The sequence below is a fragment of the Oryx dammah genome, unplaced genomic scaffold (assembly GCF_014754425.2).
Source record: "Oryx dammah isolate SB20612 unplaced genomic scaffold, SCBI_Odam_1.1 HiC_scaffold_3, whole genome shotgun sequence".
Classification (NCBI taxonomy): domain Eukaryota; kingdom Metazoa; phylum Chordata; class Mammalia; order Artiodactyla; family Bovidae; genus Oryx; species Oryx dammah.
Window position 1 is genome coordinate 36366182 of NW_024070187.1, and position 17819 is coordinate 36384000.

At 36.4% G+C, this 17819-nt stretch overlaps 1 protein-coding gene across 1 annotated transcript; it reads right to left on the reverse strand.

Annotated features, from left to right (window-relative positions):
* Positions 1-610: 610 nt before the first annotated feature.
* On the reverse strand, positions 611-14653 carry LOC120861959 (integrin binding sialoprotein). The gene is made up of 7 exons (XM_040237895.1): positions 14574-14653; positions 12165-12232; positions 12020-12070; positions 11847-11924; positions 7704-7769; positions 2747-2920; positions 611-2178 (listed from the first exon to the last, which is right to left on the reverse strand). The coding sequence occupies exons 2-7, from the start codon at positions 12216-12218 to the stop codon at positions 1666-1668; spliced, it is 936 nt and encodes a 311-aa protein (XP_040093829.1). The 5' UTR covers positions 12219-12232; positions 14574-14653; the 3' UTR covers positions 611-1665.
* Between the last annotated feature and the right edge of the window lie 3166 nt (positions 14654-17819).

Below are 17819 nucleotides of genomic sequence, written 5' to 3' on the forward strand. Positions count from 1 at the left end.
ATCCATTCCTAATGAATACACACTAATGAATATAGCATTCCTGATGAACATAGGCTAATGGTTAAGAAACAAATCCTAAAGCTAGACTATCTATGTCTTAACTTCAGTTTTGCCATAATGATCTGGTACAAGCTGCTTAACCTCTTTGTTCCTCAGCCTGTTTGTCAATAATATTGGCGATGACAGTAAGACCTGATTTTGTGAGAATTTACTGAGTTAGCAATAAATGATATTATGGGAATCATTGGGAAAATTTGAATATGGACTGTGTATTAGAAAATATTAGCATATTTATGTTGAATTTCTTGAGAATGAGAATGACAGCTATATAGGAGAATTCCTTGTTCTAATACTAAATGCTAAAGTATTTAAGGGTGAAGCATTATGATTCCATGATGTCTTCAATCACTCTTTAATGGTTTGGCAAAGTATATATGTTTGTGTGAAGCCTGACATGCTGCAGTCCATGGGGTTGCAAATAGTCGAACAAAACTGAGTGACTGAACAACAAAAATATATACACATATGAAGATAGGCACACAGAAATAGAGATAAATCGGCAAAATATTAACCATTGGTGAATCTAGGTGCTTATGTACTAGTTACCCAACCTTTCTGAAGCTTGCTTTTTTTAATAATAAAAAGTTAGGAGATGATGGGTTGACATATGTGTAAGAGTTTTCTACCTCATCGCACCCCTACCCTACCTAAAACCAAATCAAATAGGTATGGGGTTGCCAGATATAACACAGGACATTCAATTAAACTTAAATTTCAAATAATAAATCATTCATTTAGTACAAATATGTCCCAAATAGTTCACAAAGGCCAAATATTGCATGGCACATACTTATACTAATGAGTTACTCATTATTTATCTGAAATTCAAATTTAGGTATCCTACATTTTTATTTATAAAATCTGGCAAGTGTAATAAAAGCTGTTTATCTTGATATACATGGCTGACCCTGCCCACAAACATGTCAAAATCTTAGTCAAGTTCATTTATCCATGAGAAAATGTCTATAGTCTTTCTGAGTTTTAAACCATAGCAAAAACTTTTGTCCTTTAGCTGAATTGTCCTCCCTCTGGTCTCACCTTTTTCCATCCCGAATCTCTCATTTTTCTTCTTAATTATAACACATCTGAAGGGTTGCATTTTTATTTGTGATAAAATCCATAGATACAATATACATACAGGTCACATAAAAATACATGACAGTGATAATTAAACCTAATATACAGTGACAGATAGTGTGATTAAAGAACTACACATTTATTGTATACAGTGTCACTAATGTTAGTGAATCTAATCTCTTCTAAGAAGCAGCTCTTGCACAGAATATGTTTTAGCAGTTAGTGGAAACACATTAAAATTACTGTTTATAGGATTACAACCTCAAAATACTCAATCACACACTATCTCATGCATTGGTTTACCACTTGATGAAAGGCCCTGATTTACGACCTTCCAATAACATAGTAGGGAAAAGCAATAAGAAGCCCATTACTTGCAGAAACAATTATAGAAAACCACTTTGGAACAGTAGCACCATTCCATATTATAAAATGCACATTTGTTATATTGCACCTTCCTGAGTTGAACTTTGAAAACGGTAGCCACACAAAATCCCAGAATGGGTGAACTCATCCCAGTCTGGGCCTTCACTGGTGGCTGTAGTAATCTTGACCGTCATAGCTGTCATAGCCACGCCCTTTATAGTAGCTATACTCATCCTCATAGGCTCGATAACTGTCCCCACGAGGATCTCCATTCTCACTTTCGTAGATTTCATACCCATTGTCGTACTCATTGGTGCCTGTTTGTTCATACTCCCCAGGGGTGGTGGTTTTCCCAAACGGTGGTGGGGTGGTCCCATAGATCTCCTGGGGTGGGGTTGTAGCTTTAAACCAGCCATTTGGAGAAGTAGTGGTCTCTCCAGCCACTGTGATTCCTTCTGTGCTGGCTTCAGTGACACTGTCTTCTTCGCCTCCTTCCTCTCCATTATCCCCACCACTGCTGCCATGGCCGTTGTCTGCCTCTGTACTGTTGCTGGTGGTGCCATTTATGCCTTGCTCATTATCATCCACTTCTGCCTCATTTTCTTCCTCGTCTTCTTCCTCTTCTTCTTCATCACTCTCATCCTCTTTTGTAGCCTTCTTTCCTGTAGCCCCAGCCTATAAGGAAGAGTTTGAAAGAATTCAAATCTAGGTGTGAAAAACATAAAACTTAAGGCCATTGTTTCATCCAACACAAGCTTTCTGTACTGACATCTTTGTACTACATGTAATTTTGAATTGAAAACAGTTTAACTTACAGAAGAACTGGTGGAGGTTTTAAATTCAGAATTAATACCTTTGTCATTGGATGCTGATGGAGAAAAAGCCACTTGATAAGTCTTTTCTGTGGGAGATGCTTCCTATAACTTTGCTACCCACTTTCTCTGCCTTGGAAACCTCTTCCCAGAAATGCAATGGTATCTCTCAGCACTTTTTATCCATTGCTAAGATGCTTGGCCTTAGTCTTCTGTGATGATGTTGAAAAGTCAGTGCAAGAACATGGGAAGAGATCTTGCCTGGGAAGAGATCTCTCCTTATTTATTTGTAAACAGGGATATTGTACCTGCTCTTACTTTTTCATCAAGTTAATGAAGAGAATATAAAATACTATAGGAATAGTGTCAGGATAACCCCAGACTTCAGTAAAGAAAGGAAAGCAGATTGAACATTTTGGAGGAACTGTTACCTTCTTGGGAAGCCGGATGGCAGCTAGACCTATGTCTCCAGTTCCAGGTGTAATCTCCTCTCCATAGCCAAGTGTGGTAGTGGAAAAGGTGGTGTTCTCAGCCTCTGATTCTTCGTCTTCATTTTCATCAGAATCTTCATTCCCTCCATTGTTTCCTTCTTCATTTGAAGTCTCCTGTTGAAAATGTCCAGAGCCAGAAAAAATTGTTTTAGCTGAAAGTTAACTCAACATCTGTTGGAGTGATGAACCACTATTGGGAAAATAACAATGGCTGATGGTTCCCTCAGCCATCTGGTTGCCCAGTGTTGACACCTCTGCTTCTTCTTATGCCAGTTGCAGTTCTCACTGCTTGGAATTCAAAGTATTTTCTCCCTATTTACCTCACTATGGTGTGTTTTAGATATTTCTGTATTCTACTTAATCAATTCAAAGTATTTATGTAATAATTACAGCACATCTGACTATATGGTATCATACCATATATAGCTTAGGCTCTTGAAGTCTTATTAATAACTACAATGACATAATAGTACATTAATTATTGTATTGCTGACAAATAAGCTGAGAAATTTAGACTCATTTTCTTATTCCCTAGAGCAGCCTTGTAAGGTAAGATTATTACTTATACTCTTTAGAAAAGGAAAGTGAGCTGAGATAAATTAAATGATTAATGAAAGTCTTATGGTGAATGATGAAAGTATCTCTTTCTACCTAAAAGAAAAATTGAGCCCTTTTGTTGTACTGTGATGATTTTTTGATGAGGAGGAGGATTTATGTGAATTGCCCACACTAAATCTAGGATGTTTTTAAGGAATTTTTTTTTTTTTATATAGAACCTCCTCTCTTCAAACAAGTTAACTGCATGTCTTATGTACTATAAGAAAAAAGTGAATGTATTTCATTTACTTTCAAGAGTATTTAAAGAAAAAGAAATAATTAAATTCAAACTCCATCTGCTAACATATAAACCAGTTCTGAGCTATGTGCAGTATTCAAAAGATTCCATGATTTTTCTGTGAAATGAAGAAACTGAACACTCCAATGAATTCTTACTGATGTATTATGTTATTGTAGGAAGATGTTTTCTAAAAATCACTACTCCTTCATGGATATTTTTATCATCTTCAGTATTTTACTGTTCTGTCTTTACTCCATGTTGTTAGGCAATAAACTGTTGACTGAGTTAATCTCCCAAAGTAATTCATAGCTAGTATTGAAAGTCAGGAATTCATACATAGAGAATTTATTTAGTTTAAATGAGTACTAGAAAAGTGAATTTATTTCAATACATTTTAAAAGAGATTATATGTTAGGATAACTTTAGGCATCTTATATTTTAAGACTTCAAAACAAACAAACAAAAGCCACATTTAGCTTTTCTTATTACTAAAACAAACTATGTCTGTTTCATAGATATGTAAATTTTACTGTTTCAGTGAATGCTTGGGACTACTAGAGTCCACCTCAAAACAGTCTCCAAGCTAACTTTGTCAAATATTCCACAAACATCATACTGTTTATTTACTTTTTCATGTTTATATGCTTTAGTCCAAGAGACAAAACCTTTTAGGGGAGAAAGAGGAAAGCTCTTTTGGGTAGGAATATATACAGATTGGGTCCTTCACGCTTGTTTCACAAGTGAAAAAACTGAGGTTCAGTGGGACAAATGACTAGCATGAGGTCAAAGACATGGCAGGTCATTAGCAGCAGGGGCGTGACCACAGACCCAGACTCCCAATTCGCAGGATTCTCTATTTTCTCCTGCAACACGCTTTCTTTTTCTGGTACTTTATTGAAGGTTGTCCTGCTGCAATGACTTAAAAAGGAAAGTAGGTCAAACTTTTGATGGATGGATGTGTGTTACTGGCTCCGTCATGTTCAACTCTTTGCAACCCCATGGACTATAGCCTGCCAGGCTCCTCTGTCCATGGAATTCTCCAGGCAAGAATATTGGAGTAGAGAGCCATTTCCTTCTCCAGAGGCTCTTCCTGACCCAGGGATCAAACCCAGGTCTCCTGCATTGCAGATGAATTCTTTGCCATCGGAGCCACCAGGGAAGCCCTAGGCCTCAAATATCTTTGTGAATAAAAAATTAGCAGTCATTTGTCCTTGAGTGTACTATTAACCCGCTAGAATGACTAAAAGGACTGAAAGAAACATGTGTGGATGAGAATGTAGAGTTGATGGAATGCTCCTATAGGGAGAGTGGGAGTTTATATTAGTATCTCGGCTGTGGGAAGCTATTGGTGACATCTCCTCGGGATGAGTATATGCAGACCTTTCAACATTCACATTTCATGTCCAGGTAAAGTGGCCTCCAGAAATGAATGCATATGTTCACCAGAAGGAGTACTAGAACATTCACAGCAGCACTCTTTGGTTGCAGGCCAAATCTGAAAACTCCTTAACTGCCCATCAACAGAAGGTTAGCACATTGTGATACACAGACATGATGAAATACTGATATTGAGAACAAATGGTTTACAACTACAGAATCATATGGGTCAGTCTCTGAAGCTGAGAGTGAAAGAGGCTACATGTAAAAGAGTAAATGCTGCATGATTCCATACATATATGTGTGTATATGAATGAAACACAGAGCAAAAACAATCCTTCTGGTAGGAGTCATCCTAGCATTTGCCCTTGGTGGGGGTTGGTTAATGAATGGAATGGAATACAATGCATGTGCTGCTTTTTCTGTAGGTTCTGGGTAATACTTAAAGTGTTTGATTTCTGAAATTTCAATCATCTACAAACTTATGATAATTGTGTTATGTATATTGAAAGTGAAAGTCACTCAGTCGTGTCTGACTCTGTGACCCCATGGACTATAGTTCATGGAATTCTCCAGGCCAGAATACTGGAGTGGGTAGCCTTTCCCTTCTCCGGGGGTCTTCTCAACCCAGGGATCGAACCCAAGTCTCCAACATTGCAGTCTGATTCTTTACCAGCTGAGCCACAACGGAAGCCAATGTGTCAATAAAACTTCTAAAATATGAGACTGGATAATTCAGGAGAGGGGAAAAAATGTATGATCATCAAGTAGAAAATATGCCTAAGCACCTGTTCCTGGGAATACAATTCCTGGGGACTCTGTATTTAACCTAAATTGCCAATGAAATTTTAGAGAAGAGATGGGGAAAAAAGAAGTTCTAAATTCTCTTCAGGATGGAAGACTAAAAGTGTTATTCACACCGCTTCTCATTATCACTTTGAATGAATGGTCTTTAGAGCATTTATTCCTCTGAAGTTCTAAAACCAAACCACCAAATATTGACTTGGCACTAAATATGTATAAGAAACTGAGCTGGGCAGCATGAAGAGATGCAAAAGAGATTACAACACTGTTCATCCTCAAAGCAGGGGTTGTAACCTGTGGTCTCAAGTGTCCTGGATCATGGGGAGTTTGCAGATAAGTTCTGAGAGAACTAGAAATGTTCACAGACTGTTGGGAAAATTTTGAGTAGGTGAGATTTCATCAGAGTCCTGAAGGACTCTTAATCTTCCTCCATCTCAACCACCATTACAACAAATGAAGAACCATTGCCAAAAGGTATGCAATCCAATTGGGAAATCTAGTTGGTAAGGCAATTTTACAGTCACTGTACAGCAAACAGCTGTAGTTAAATGGATTACCCTAGCTTAGTTCTTGTATAAGATTAGTATGTGGAACTCCAGGCAATGGGTGGCATTTTTCCTGGTAATGGCTTGACATTCTTGTAAGGTCTTCCTTTAAAAGCTATTGGGTTTAAATTATGGTACTGAAAATGTTATTTTATGGTTTAAAAAATTAAACTAATTATTTGTCACTTTTAAAGTTCCCACACCACTTTGTTTTCAGGATAGTAGACATTTATCCATGATCCATTTTGGACTGTCATTGTCCCTTCATAAATAGCACCTAAGAATACCTGAATTTAGAAGGTTCTCAAACCAGTGGAGAGCTATAATTGACTCTCCAGGAAAATGTACCTAAATAGTAGTCTGCATGGGCAAGGATGTCAGCTGTAAACATGTTAGTACAATTTCCAGGTTATGTAGATGAATTTTAGCCATGAACTACACTAATTTGTAGTACTGTATAGGAAGATATTTCTACATCTTGATTTGCATTTCTGCAAGGACATGAATTTTGTTATTAGACAAAAAGACATATGAAATTCCAATTAAAAAGAACAACCCTACTGTGTGAGTCAAGAAAGGCAGATGAGGCACTTCCCTGGTGGTCCAGTGGTTAAGAATCTGCCTGCCATTTCAGGGGACACAGGTTCAATCCCTGGTCTGGGAGGATTCCACGTGCCACAGGGCAACTAAGCCCATGGGCCACAACTACTGAGCCTGCTCACCGCAATGAGAAACCCGAGCACTGCAACTGGAGTAGCCCCACTCACAACTAGAGAAAGCCTGCACACAGCAACAAAGATCGAGCACAACCATAAATAAATAAACATAAAAAAAAAAAAAGGCAGATGAATCACAGTAACACTGTAGAGAATCTAACTTTCTTATACTACCCACTCATCAAATTGAATTTTTAAAGTTCGGTCCTTATAAACTTAGTGCAATACATAAAACAAGTATTGCACTAAGTTTAGGATTATTATGTATTTATCTTTTACCATCACCCTCTGTCCATCCATAAATGTACATAATGCTTTCTTCCTTTTTTTCAGAATCAACATTTCTTCCACTTAAAATGGAGATACTTTTGTATTCATGAACCACTTACAGTCAACTTTAACCCCAAACTGTAATAGTGTTTTAAACAGGTTGTTTTAGTTCATCTTAATTTAAATAATACCCCCCCTTCTCCAAAATAGAAGACTGGGGGCAGTTGGTAAGCTGGCAATGGCTATTTGCTGAGTCTAAGTTACAGGAAACTAGTTTCCTATTTATTTATTTTGTGCTGCCTGGTTTGTTATGGGGGGAAAAAAGAAAGACTGCAGAAATTCCTTACCTCTTCTTCCTCCTCCTCTTCTGAGCTATCACCATTTCCATTTTCTTCAGATGAGTCACTACTGCTCTAAAAAATATGTATACATGAATTCATACACATATGCATATATGTACATATATATTTATTTACTTAGAACAGTTCTCAGCTACTGTGAGAAAGATATGAGGCAACTAGACATATACAAAACAAGGTTAGAGAAAAAGGGGAATTTTACAGTGACCAAGATATGCTTTGCAATGCTCCATTTTTAACTTCGAAAGTATTGACAATATGTTGAAACATTTTGTATGTCAAAACTAGAGCAATGAATGGCAGAATGACTTAGCTCTGAGAGAATGAGAGGATTATCTAGTCTGATTTTTTTATTTCACAGAGTAGGAATCTGAAGCTCACAATGGCTGAATTCTCCAACCAGTTCAGGGCAAATCTTAAGCTATAACATAGATATCATTGTTTCATTTTCTTTATAAAATATGAATGAAATGATAATTAGACTTATTACAAAATATAAGTTGTTGTGTGCTAAGTCGCTTCAGTCGTGTCTGACTCTGTGCGACCCTATGGACTGCAGCCTGCCAGGTTCCTCTGTCCATGGGATTCTCCAGGCAAGAATACTGGAGCGGGTAGCCACGCCCTCCTTCAGGAGCTCTTCGCAACCTAGGTATCTAACCAGTGTCTCCATTTCTCCTGCACTGCAGGCAGATTCTTTATCAGTAGCACCACCTGGATGATTTTCTTAAATGAAGAGCTCTCCTGGTGAATTTAAATTAGACTTTGACTTGAAATTAAATTTGCATATAATTTTAGTACCTTTTAATCTAATTAAAGCCATTCCTAAATTGAAGTGTATGTGTGTCTATAAAACTTTATGAGAGAAAAATTCATACAAGAGATATGTTATATAAGAAGAGAAATTAATTTACCTATTTAGGAAATTTATGAGTACCATTTCTCTAGAAAGCTCAATATTGAATGAGAATAAATTAAACCAAAGAGTCTATATAAAAGTTAATGAGCTTTGCTATGTTTTTTAAAATATTTATTTTTATATTTATGTATTTATTTATATTTACAGTTCTTAGTTGTGGCATGTAGGGCCTAGTTCCCTGACCAGGGATTGAACGCAGGCCTCCTGCATTGGGAGTCCAGAGTCTTAGCCACTGGGCCACCAGAGAAGTCCCAACTTTGCTACTTTTTAAAAGGAAATGCTAATCCCAATTGAATTTTCCTTCTTTTTCTGCAACCACTATTTCTCCTTGGTATAAGTAAAAACCCAACATAAGATTCTATCATTTTCTGCCCTGCAAATTTATCTCTGATTCTGGTGACTTGTGAAGTACGGTGGGTCTTAGAAAACATAGCTATAGAAGAACCTTAGGGTGAGAGATCAGTTGAGGGAATATTTATGTCCCAATACTGCTCAGGTCTCTGCCTGTTGGGCTCATTCTTCAGGTGGCCATGCCATACACCCAAGAAAAGGAATGCTTCTCCCCTTGAGCCAAGAAAAACCTTGGGTGGAAAAGAGAATGATTAGACTGACTCTTCTACTGCCATGACCTTAATGGCTGTGCCTTCCCTAGCCCAGAGGTGAAAAAAGCGTAAGGTTCTATTGAAACTATTTCTATTTGTTAGTTAAGTTATATAGAGAGAGAACAGTTTATTTGTGTAGCATTTTTTGTCTCAGCAGGAGTGGTTTTTTTAATGTAATTAAGATTTATTCAATTTTCATACAACAGCAGGATAAAAATTCTATTCAAGTTCCCACAGACTATAAACCAGGAGACTCTGGAACTTATCCAGGGACATAAAACAAGGTACAAAAATTTCAAGGTACAAAAATTTCAAAGGCGTTGAAATCATACTCAGTGGGAGTGTTTTCATCATTTTACAAGCTTCCTCACCCCTAGCTTTCATTCTACTTCAACCACATCACTCTTCAATTAGTATTTAAGGACAATTTAAAAACTGCTTGAAATGCCTTGAAGCCTCAGCATTTTTTTATTTCCCTTTCTTTCAGTTAGGCCTTATTACCAAGTTGTTACTAAGTCCTACAGATCCTCCTGGAAGTTTTTCATATACTCCTTCCAAACTCTATCCTTACTGGATTTATTCAATTCCAGAAGACACATTCCAGATGTTGTACTGATAATCAGAATTATAGCAAGAGAAGAAGTTGGAAATATGGGCAGTTTTTCCATGTCAAGTACTGTGATAACTGAGATGAGTCTGATAAAAGAAATATAAGATAAAGTCCTTGCTTTCTAAGAGTTCACACACTAATCAAATGTTTTAATCATAAAAAAGTTTCCTCAATTAAAAATGCTTAGGGTATCAACCTTATTTATACTTCCATTTCTATAGCCAAGCAGATAAACTGCAATAGGTTGACAGCCTGGCAATCAATATATTTCATGCATATTGGTATTTTGGAAATGATTATATATAAACAAAGATTCCATCTGAATATAACATGAATTTCAAAGTCAACGAAGATTAATGATTTTGGGGGTGATAATCTGGGTACTAAATACTTAATAGACTTAAGAAAATGAATAATTAAGAGCTATGGAAGCATATAAATAGACATGCAAGGAGAAACATCTTGGAAATCAAACATTGTGAAGTGGAACAGTAGATCATCGATACTAGCTCAGACTGTTAGATTGCGAGATATAGTTTATTGGATTCTATTTTACTTATTTAATTAATTTAGCTTTTCTTTTTAAAAAAATTTTTGTTGGAGTATAGTTGATTTACAATGTTGTGTTATGAATTCTATTTTAAAACAACTCTCTTATTTACAAATTCTACAAATATTTTACAAATTCTACTGCATACAGTCTGTAGCAATTTTGAATATTAAAGATCTGCTTAAAAATCTATGAAGTTTGGGTCTATCAACAAGGAAAAATATAACCTTTCCTAATATCTTTTCAGTGTGGACATTTGAATTGGACCACATGTATATATCTGTAAAATTTTCTAGATAGGAATATCTCTAAGTATATGGTATTTTAGAAAAGTTGAAGAAGTGGTCCAAAATTTGAATGTATTATCATTTAGTTTAAGAAAGACAACGAAATTTCAAATGAGCACTGTTATTTATGGGCAAACCAAAGAATGGAAGGCAGTTCTGAAAACCCACAATGCTTGTATCAACCATGCTCATATTTCTGCGGCTACACACATTCCCCATAATTATTATGGTGCTAGAAATACTTTAAAATGATCATTTCCTATCATTGTATGAGTTAGAAATGGGTTAGCTCAACATATGGCAGGATGTTATGCCAAGCCACTGTGCTGAGGCATAGTTTTCGGCGTCCTGACTGCTTTTAGTGTCTCAGAAGTCCTGGGTCAGATGGTGCATAATTGGTGCCCTGAACCCAAACTGTATAGTAATAAAAATAGCACAATGCTGGTTTGTTGTCTATTTAAAATCAGCACCACACCCTCTAGTTTTCAGAACCCTCTTCACAGGTAGTAACCCAGTATAAACAGAAACTCTTATTTTTAGTGGTTAGTTATTTTTTGTATGTTTACAAATTTTAAGAATGTTTTGTTTTTCTCACAAGTTTTTTAGTTCGCTTCATGAATTTCTCTCTTTCCTTTGCATTCTTGAGCCATTCTTATTCTAGTGAATTACACAGGTCAAAGGTTAAGAAAATCTTCAGCAAACCGTAGATTATCAGGAATTTTGTAATGGTCTTTGTTGTTTATGAACTCATTTCCCCCTAAATTAAAGGACTCTATGTATAATTGGATATAAAACAGCTATATGACAGTATTGAATCCACTATAAAATGGCAGTTCGTGGCTGCATCACTGACTTAAATGTCAACAACTGATAAAATTGTCCACTTTGTCAGTGAATTAGTCAAAAACACCTGAAGTCGATCTTCCATGGCGTATGCTTTCATTATATCATTCTAGACTGGGCCCAGATGAGTTTATTCTGTGTGTGTGTATAGCTCTGCTTTATAAGAAAACTTGGGAATAAACTTTATTATATTAAAAACAGACTGCTTTAGCAAGTGGTCTTTCTGGCTGAATTTCAGTGAGAGTTGAATTTAGGTGTTTTGTAGTTAAATTCAATCCCTTTTCAATTATAAGGAGTGAGAAAAAATTAATTTTTATACTTACTTGAACTGCAAATCGTTTTAGAGCAGGATAAAAGTAGGCATGCTTATAAAGATAGTATCGGGGCCTGTACTTAAATACCTGCATGAACACAATAAATGATATATTCATATTTCATGTACAATAAATCTAGAGTAAGTGTAGTCAAACCAAGGAATTATGCTAAAATTAATTACCCCATTTTCTTCAGAATCCTCTAATTTGGCTCTTTGATGCAAATTTTTCATCTGTTTAAAAGAGCAATCAATTACTATATATTCTCTCTTTAATATCAAAAGACAAAAAATGGAAATAACTATAGGTTTTTAGTAAAGAACTTACGGAAAGAGCACAGGCCATTCCCAAAATGCTGAGCAAAATTAAAACCGTCTTCATTTTGGTGATTGCTTCTGGAATTAATGAAGTGGTAAAGTTAATGAGTAAAACTAAGAATGTACCTTTTCTTCACATACTTCACATACTAGGAGATGTATTTAATTTTCATTTTTTGTCCAATTAAAGTTTTGACTAACTAGGACCAAATTTCTGCTTTTGTTTTAAAATTGTTCCTTCTATGTAAGTGGTAGAAGATAGACTTTATCCATCTATTTGAATAATCATGAGTTCCATATTTGGTTTTAACCTATCTGATCTGACTTGTAAATGAATATCCATTTCATCACTGCCAGAGTTTGAATGTTTAGTGTGTTTCACATTGGGGTGAGAAGGCCTTATAATACCATTGACATGGAACACCAACTGGTGTAGTTATGTGACCTGTTTGTTTTGTTTATAATTAAAAACTAAGGAAAAATTGGAATACATTTGAATGATTACTTTTATGCCAGTTATCCTACAGGCTCTTTCCAGCATCTATATAGCTTTTAAACTAAAAGTTTGTTTGTATTATAAAGACTAAAAGCCATTTTTCCATGGATATCTTAGAATACTTGAATTTTTATGTGTGAAAAATCCATGATATGTGAAATATCATTCTCACAACGTGTAGCACCCTAACATCCACGTTTAAGGAAGAATCTATGAGAAAAGTTATCAGAGTTCATCTTGGGATATCAGAGGCAAATTTCCTCAAATTACATTGTTCTCCAGTTCCATTTAAGCTTATAATCACTGGTGTGGGAGATTGTTATGGAATGGACGTGGGCCTTTCCAGGGTCAGGGTGATAGTCATGTCAATTCTATGGAGGAATAGAAGATGCAACTCTCAGAATAGGAGTAGTTTTGTAAGCAGTCATGGGGTTTGCAGCCTTGCAAAGATCTCAGTTCCACATAGATTTCTCACAGGCAAAGGAGAGCAATCGTGAAATCCTATCCTAATTTTATTCTGTTTGATAAAAATCCTAATTTAATAAAAGTTGGACAAACTTTGCTGAAAGCCACCAACACACTTAACTGAGAGAGTTCTCCTCCAGAGTGACAGCTTGGGCAATGTTTAAGAGCAGTATGTAATGATGATCAGAATTTCCCCATAAATACACTGGGAGAAGTAATATTTAAAAGGTATGAAATCCATGTCATATACTATATCTGAAAATAGATTCTGCATTTTATCATCCTGGTCATGATTTATCACATCCTTATTGAGTATCTGAAGCTAAAATAAACATTACACAGGGGAAGGACAGAGGCCTGGAAAAGCTGTCTTGCGTCCTCTGTCACCTGTCTTTGTGGTGGAGTGGGTCTTTGATTTTGTTGCTTGTTAACTTGCTCACAGTCCTGTCTACTTTAGTTCTTGATGGCCACATGAGAATAAAGAGACTTTCCCCTGAAGGGGACTTGTCTGTTTAAGAAGCTTTCATTGCTATTGAGGTTCTCTGAATAATACTTTGAATTTGGCCATTCTTGATGGAGCCCACCAACAAACAGGAAGATTACTGCTCTGTAGCTTTATGAAAAGAGTTGGAATAATTACAATATCTTAAAGAGCTAAAAATGGAAATACATAGAACTGTAGAAAGATTTTGGAGTATAAAATTTCTCATAACAAACCTTAAAAACAACTAGGTGAAAATATAACAGGAATAATATAAAAAGAACCAAGTGACTCACCTAGGCAGCAATCGGCTGCCTACATAAATCTCATTTTATTTACTTTGTGATTCATCAAGAGCAAAAGACCTCTATAGTGCCCACTACTAACCCAGACAACAATTCAAAAAATTTTAAAGGATTGTTTTGATAATCTAATTGCAAGTTTTTATTGGGAAGAGTATGATAAACTAACAGCATCATTTATTTCCCTAGTACTATGCATTTTTCCATTCGGATTTTAGAGCTATAAGATGTTAACACTTTGAAACCAAATATACATTTTGGAAAATATTGTTTATAACTGAAGTACAGACTAGGCAACTGATGGAGAAATCAACATACATTGAGGCACATTTATAAATGCAAAATAGTATTCCAGTTAGGTTACCTTGAATGCATTAGAATGAGTAAAAACAGTTATCTGTAAGGTACAGAGATAGAAAGTAGAAAGCATAATTTTCTAGTTAATGTATATAATAATAAGAGCTTATTTACAAGCATAGCTTAATAAACTTAGCCTTTTCAAAAGAATCTAAAACCTGAGGTACTAGTTTAATGATAAACAAGTGTTCGATTACATAGCAATTCTCTACAATGTGTTAATATCTATATTTAAATAGAATGTTCAAAACCACGCCCAGAGATGTGAAATGCAGTGTCTGATTTATAAGACAATGACGTTGTTATATTAAACCTTACCTTTTGCAGTCCTGGAGTGGGAAGGCAGGCTCCCAGGAGTGAGTGACACAGATTGAATACTCTCTCTGCTCTCTCACTCACTCATTCACTTGCTCTTGTGGGCTATAAACTCTTTTTTGCCTTCCCACAGCCAATCACTGTCATGGCCAAAGTGATGTCAGAATGTGGATTCTCACCAGAAAACTCCCAAACTTCCACACTCTTTCAAGACACAAGCTCAGTTGAATAAACATGAACTGTGGTTCTAGTGCCAAGAGGTTTGCATTGTGGAATTTAATTGAAGGTTAAGAGGAAGATGAATAGTTTGAGTTCTGAATATATATAAAAATATGCTGGATTTGAATTAAAATAAATAGCAAGAGATTTAACTATTTAAAATTTTCATAATTATACAAATTTTCACTATGGTGAAAGGAAGGAAAACTTACTGTAATCAGATACAATCCTACATGATTAGTTTAGAAAAAAAAGAAAAAGAAACTGAATAATAAAAGACAGGAGCTAATAAGCAATTAATACTCTAAAATCAATTATTTTATATATTCAAATAGTGACTCATAAATTTGGTATAATTAAATGTCAGAATTTATAAAATATATTTCCCGAGATATATTGCTGAGTATAAAATTTATACTAAGTTTTTGAGAATCCTGCTACTGAGAAGCAGGTTGCACTTTTTGCTCTGTAAAATAAACCACTTTAGACTATCTACTTATATGGTCTTTTTCCGTTGTATAAGAAATGTCACCTCAGTGTATATTCCTGGGCTTCTGTATACCTCTTTTCTGTTCATTTTCACATTTAATTTTTTTCCCATGGGTATAGAAAACAATGATTAGAGCTGGCAAGGGTGAGCTGTTGTTATAGAAATGATTCATGGAAACCAGACACACAAGAAACTGATAAACTAAAAGTACTGAATTTTTTAATTTTCAAAGAGAAACTTAGCTTAATAGCTTGCATATTCTGCTTGTCCAGTCATTAAACCTTCCTCTGACTGTGAAGTCTACCTGAGAAACCAAAAGTCAATAAATACTAGTTTTAAGCATATGTGCCAGTCACCCTGTTAATGCTTTGGATAAACTGTCTTTGGTTTTAGAAAAGTTGTTTAAAAGATATAGACTCATAGTAAAGACAATTGGATAAGCTCTAAAAATTCAACTTAACCTCATCTTAGTTCAATTTGCCAAAATTTAAATTACTAAACTGTCCACTGACCCAGGACAATGGAAAGCAAATGTTCCAGGATGGAGAGCCAAAAACAAGACAGATTCTGTCTTCGTCTTTAAAAATTTTAGAATCTGCCTCCACTGTGGGAGACACAGGTTCAACCCCTGGGTCAGGAAGATCCCCTGGAGGAGGAAATGGCAACCCACTCCAGTATTCTTCCTTGGAAAATCCCATGGACATAGGAGCCTAGTGGGCCACAGTCCACGGCGTCACAGAGTCGGACATGACTGAGCAACTGAGCATGCATGCTCATGTAGATGGATCTGGGGCAGAGCAACAAGATATATACAAGGTTTAAAGGTGCTATGACTGTATGGTGTTTTAATTCTAAATGACAAATGAGCAATGGAGCCGGGCTGTGACATCAGAATAGGAATTTACTATCCATAGATAAGATGTTATCAAGAAGGAAGAGAAAAAACATTCTTGGGAATGAGTTTAAAGGATATGGAAACATATGGAAAACATACCAACAGCATGAAGTATTCACTGAGTTCTCTCATGCTAGTTCTTCATTTGTGCAATTTTACTTATCCTTATCACACAGAAAACAATTCTATGAGATTATTCCCATCTACAGATGAGGCAAGTGAGGCCCAGGGATGGTAAGTATGCCTTCGGGTAGATGGCTAATAAATGGGGGAATCTGGAAAAGGTCAGTTTTCATTCCAATCCCAAAGAAAGGCAATACCAAAGAATGCTCAAACTACCGCACAATTGCACTCATCTCACACGCTAGTAAAGTATTGCTCAAAATTCTCAAAGCCAGGCTTCAGCAATACGCGAATGATGAACTTCCTGATGTTCAAGCTGGTTTTAGAAAAGGCAGAGGAACCAGAGATCAAATTGTCAACATCCGCTGGATCATGGAAAAAGCAAGAGAGTTCCAGAAAAACATCTATTTCTGCTTTATTGACTATGCCAAAGCCTTTGACTGTGTGGATCACAATAAACTGTGGAAAATTCTGAAAGAGATGGGAATACCAGACCACCTGACCTGCCTCTTAAGAAATCTGTATGCAGGTGAGGAAGCAACAGTTAGAACTGGACATGAAACAACAGACTGGTTTCAAATAGGAAAAGGAGTACGTCAAGGCTGGATATTGTCACCCTGCTTATTTGACTTCTATGCAGAATACATCATGAGAAATGCTGGACTGGAAGAAACACAAGCTGGAATCAAGATTGCCGGGAGAAATATCAATAACCTCAGATATGCCAATGACACCACCCTTATGGCAGAAAGTGAAGAGGAATTAAAATGCCTCTTGATGAAAGTGAAAGAGGAGACTGAAAAAGTTGGCTTAAAGCTCAACATTCAGAAAACGAAGATCATGGCATCCGGTCCCATCACTTCATGGGAAATAGATGGGGAAACAGTGGAAACAGTGTCAGACTTTATTTTGGGGGCTCCAAAATCACTGCAGATGGTGACTGCAGCCATGAAATTAAAAGACGCTTACTCCTTGGAAGAAAAGTTATGACCAACCTAGATAGCATATTCAAAAGCAGAGACATTACTTTGCCGACTAAGGTCCGTCTAGTCAAGGCTATGGTTTTTCAAATAGTCATGTATGGATGTGAGAGTTGGACTGTGAAGAAGGCTGAGCGCTGAAGAATTGATGCTTTTGAACTGTGGTGTTGGAGAAGACTCTTGAGAGTCGCTTGGACTGCAAGGAGATCCAACCAGTCCATTCTGAAGATCAGCCCTGGGATTTCTTTGGAAGGAATGATGCTAAAACTGAAACTCCAGTACTTTGGCCACCTCATGTGAAGAGTTGACTCATTGGAAAAGACTCTGTTGCTGGGAGGGATTGGGGGCAGGAGGAGAAGGGGATGACCGAGGATGAGATGTCTGGATGCCATCACTGACTCGATGGACATGAGTCTGAGTGAACTCCAGGAGTTGGTGATGCACAGGGAGGCCTGGCATGCTGCGATTCATGGGGTCGCAAAGAGTCGGACACAACTGAGCAACTGAACTGAAGGACCAAAGTCAAGTCAGGTTCTAGAGTC